The 3,645-nt window shown below is 52.6% G+C and overlaps 1 protein-coding gene across 1 annotated transcript; it reads left to right on the top strand.

The window, feature by feature from the left end:
* Positions 1 to 1,256: 1,256 nt before the first annotated feature.
* LOC119326724 (auxin-responsive protein SAUR32-like) lies at positions 1,257 to 2,027 on the top strand. Its single transcript, XM_037600343.1, has one exon. The coding sequence runs from the start codon at positions 1,380 to 1,382 to the stop codon at positions 1,740 to 1,742; it is 363 nt and encodes a 120-aa protein (XP_037456240.1). The 5' UTR covers positions 1,257 to 1,379; the 3' UTR covers positions 1,743 to 2,027.
* The last annotated feature ends 1,618 nt before the right edge of the window (positions 2,028 to 3,645 follow it).

Genomic DNA, 3,645 nt, shown 5'->3' with positions numbered 1-3,645 from the left:
GCCCGGCGGCCTTACCTGCCGAAATGGAGGCCATATCCGCCTTCATGGCTTGCGGAAACGAGAAGGAGGCGTGACGTGCCCATCGCGCGAGGCTATGGACGCGCCTTGAAGCGGAGGCGCCTGCGGCAGCCCACCAACCGGAGGCGGAAAAGCAACCCACAAGGCAGAGACGGGGGAAGCCCTTCGTGCCCGCATAGCCGATAAGCAGCGAAGGAGGGTGGTCAAGGCGATGGCTAAAGACCAAAGCAGGACGGTCCGTGTCATGGCCGGGCAGCCCCTCAAGGAGGAGAAGGATGAGGACGACGACGGATCGAACAACTCCAAAAGTAAGCAGATCCGCCTCAATCCGTTTTGGCCTCAATCCGTTTTGTGTCTTCGACCGCTACTACCGCATGAAAGACAGAAAGGGTAGTTGTGGATGAACTTCTCGTCTCATTCATTGCTAGTAGAGCATGTCAATTTTGTTAGATGAGATGTATGAACTACATATGTAGTCTAACATGTCATGAGAATTAATAGTATGGATTTGAGGATTTAATTTGATGGATCCGGTTATGGATGCGAACTTTGAATGTCTGTCCGGTCACTGCCAATCGGTCTGGATTAGGCAACTCGGGTTGTAGGTGCTCTGACGTGCACACAACGATTGCCCAGTACAGCCAGTGACCCTGACGCCGTAACCCGATCACTCTGGCGGGCCGCCGTGTCAGCCACGCCGGATATCTATCACCCGCCGTCTCGGCCTGACACGAAAGCCCCGAGGCCTGGTGCCGTAGCAAAGGACCTCGTACGTACAGCGGTGCCACGCACCGGCGGCTAAGGCCTCATAAAATGCAAGATGATTAGAAAAAGTGCTTAAAGAAATAAATCAGCCTTTCCTTAAGCACCCATGCTTATTTGTACAGGGTAAACGCTTAATTAAGCGTCTCTTCTATAGAAATAGGCACTAGTGCTTCAGAAAAATCTAATTTATTTTTCTAAGCACCTCCCTAAACACCCAATCCTGCTATACGTACGATCCAACACTCATACGATTAGAGACAGCCCAAGATAATTCAGTTTATGGGCCACACCATGCAACAAATTTTACAGTCTAGTTGTACATGTGTCCTACGAAAAAGTATCGTACGCATAGCGATTTCGCTAAACACCCACCCTTGTACAAGGCCTAATGTAATCTAACCTTCTCCCGGCCCGAACGAGCCGTGCAAAAAGTCCTATAAAAACCAACGCGGGTGCCGCGAACCACACTGCACCACACACCTCTCGATCAGCTCTTTGGCTCTAGCTAGCTCTGCTATCGAGCAGTAACTTCGCGGCAGCAGCGACGGCGAGAAGGCAGCTGCAGTTGGACCGCCGGCGAGGAAACTGCCATCATCATGCAACGGGACCAGGCGGAGAAGAGGGGGAAGGTGAAGAAGGGGTGGCTGGCCGTGCGGGTCGGCCAGGCGGAGCAGCAGGGCAACGGGTTCCGGCGGTTCGTCATCCCCATCGCGTACCTCTACCACCCGCTCTTCCAGCGGCTGCTGGAGGCGGCCCGGGACACGTATGGCTACAACTCGGCCGGCCCGCTCTGGCTGCCCTGCTCCGCCGACGAGTTCCTCCGCCTCCGCGCGCTCGTCGACCGGGAGACGGCGCACTCGCACTCCTCCTCCTCGCACCGCGTGCACGTGCAGGCCGGCGGCCACCAGCAGCACGGCTACTCCTTCGCCCCGTGCACCCGCGCCAAAGTCACCTGCTGATCGACCAACATCGACCATCCAGCCCCGGCCCGCCGGCTTTCGTCTGTTGAGCACCGAGAGCGCGCGAGCGGCGGGAGGTCATCTTTCTGCCGGAGACGACACACATGTACTCGTAGTACATAGAGAGGGAGAGAGATACCAGATACAGAGACGCATGAGAGGCAGTGATTAGTCAGTTACCGGCGAGAGCTGGTATAGCACAGGCCAAGATTGGATTGGTCCTTTTTGTGTTGATGATTGGTATCAGGTGGTCGTCTGATGAAACCAGTAAGCTTTTCGATTTTATTTTCCTAGGATTAACATGATTTATGCTGTCAAGCCTGGCGTGTTTGTCCGATGTTTAAGTTATGTGTTGGGACCCCGATGCTTTGGTCAGAGACAGGTGCTTTCCGCTTGCCGTCCAGATTTGTAACTTTGGTCTTGGTCATCTGTGCTGGGTGGTGTTGCAAGCTTCACTGGCAATACAAAAACATTTGTTCAGTTTTGTAATGGTAGTTGGTGCCATTACTTGTGCTTAAGAGAAAAGGCAGAGGTCTCGCATCTGACTGAACAGGAAACACAACCTACTCCTAACCCTAGCCGCCGCCGCCTCTAATCTCCTCACCGCCGCCGGGGAAAGATAGCGGTGGCGATGCCTTCCTCCGTCGCGTTGCGTGGGTGCCCCGGCTGTTCTCGTGCTTCCGGTCCCGACCACGACCAGTCCGGCCGCAGTCGTCGTCCTTCCTAATAACTCCTTGGTAGCAGCTGTTGGTGCTCTGGCTCCGGTGGTGTTGCCATGGGGAGGGGTGGTAGCCTCCCATCCCTGCTCGTGTCTTGATGGACCAGCACAGGTCGGTAGCGTTGTTTGGCACCGTGGCGTCATCGATGGTTGGCCTGACAAGGATAATGCAGATCTTTACTCTGAAGATGGGTTACCAGTACGATGGTGGCAGCGGCTTCTGAAGTGTGTGCATGCGATGCGTGTTTAAGATCTGCAGTACCGGATGTGTGCTCCTGGTACGCCATGCGGGCGGCTCAGTGATGACCCTAGATGTGGGGCGTTGTGATTGCGATGACCCATTGTCGAGTTTGTAGGTGTGGAGTGGTGGATTCAGGTTGTTCGATATATGTTCTTGACAGACCTTCGTTGAACAATGATAAGTCTCTGTCGTATCTATAATTTTTGATTGTTCACGCCATTATTTTACAACTTTCACATACTTTTGGCAATAATTTATATGATTTTCTTGAACTAACATATTGATCCAGTGCCTAATGTTAGTTCCTGTTTGTTGCATGTTTTTTGTTTCGCGAAAAATCCATATCAAGCGAAGTCCAAACTGGTAAAAAATTACGGAGATTTATTTTGAAATATATGTGATGTTTGGGAAAAAGAATCAATGTGGGACGATGCTCGAGGGGCTCACGAGCTCAGACAGCGTGCCCCCTATCATGGGCGCGCCGAGTAGGCTTGTGGAGCCCCTGTAAATCGGTTGGATGTGTCCTTCTTCTGCAAGGAAGCTAATATCCTGATAAAAAACCTCAAAATTTCAGCCCGATCGTAGTTATAGATCTCTGAGAATTTAAGAAACGGTGAAGGGCCAGAAAATAGAAACGCGAAACAGAGGAAAAAATAGAGAGAGGGAGATCCAATCTCGAAGTGTCTCCTGCCCTTCGGGAGCCATGGCGGTCACAGACCAGAGAGGAAAGTCTCCTCTAGGAGGGAGGCCAAGGAATAAGAAGGAGGGGGGGGGGGGTTCTTTCCTCCTCTCTCCCGGTGGCGTGGAGCACCGCCAGGGGAACAATCATGACGGCGGTCTACACCAACAATTTCACCACCGTCAACACCAACTACCTCCCCCTCTATGTAGCGGTGCAACACCTCTTCTACCCAATATAATCTCTACTTAAACGTGGTGCTTAA

Source organism: Triticum dicoccoides, chromosome 6B, assembly GCF_002162155.2.
Source record: "Triticum dicoccoides isolate Atlit2015 ecotype Zavitan chromosome 6B, WEW_v2.0, whole genome shotgun sequence".
NCBI classification, from domain to species: Eukaryota; Viridiplantae; Streptophyta; class Magnoliopsida; order Poales; family Poaceae; genus Triticum; species Triticum dicoccoides.
Note: the sequence above shows the minus strand (reverse complement) of the source record. Positions and strands in the feature narration are given on the sequence as shown.

What these genes read in the sequence shown, in the direction of transcription:
- LOC119326724 (XM_037600343.1), top strand. Translation starts at nt 1,380, where the DNA reads ATGCAACGGGACCAGGCGGAGAAGAGGGGGAAGGTGAAGAAGGGGTGG.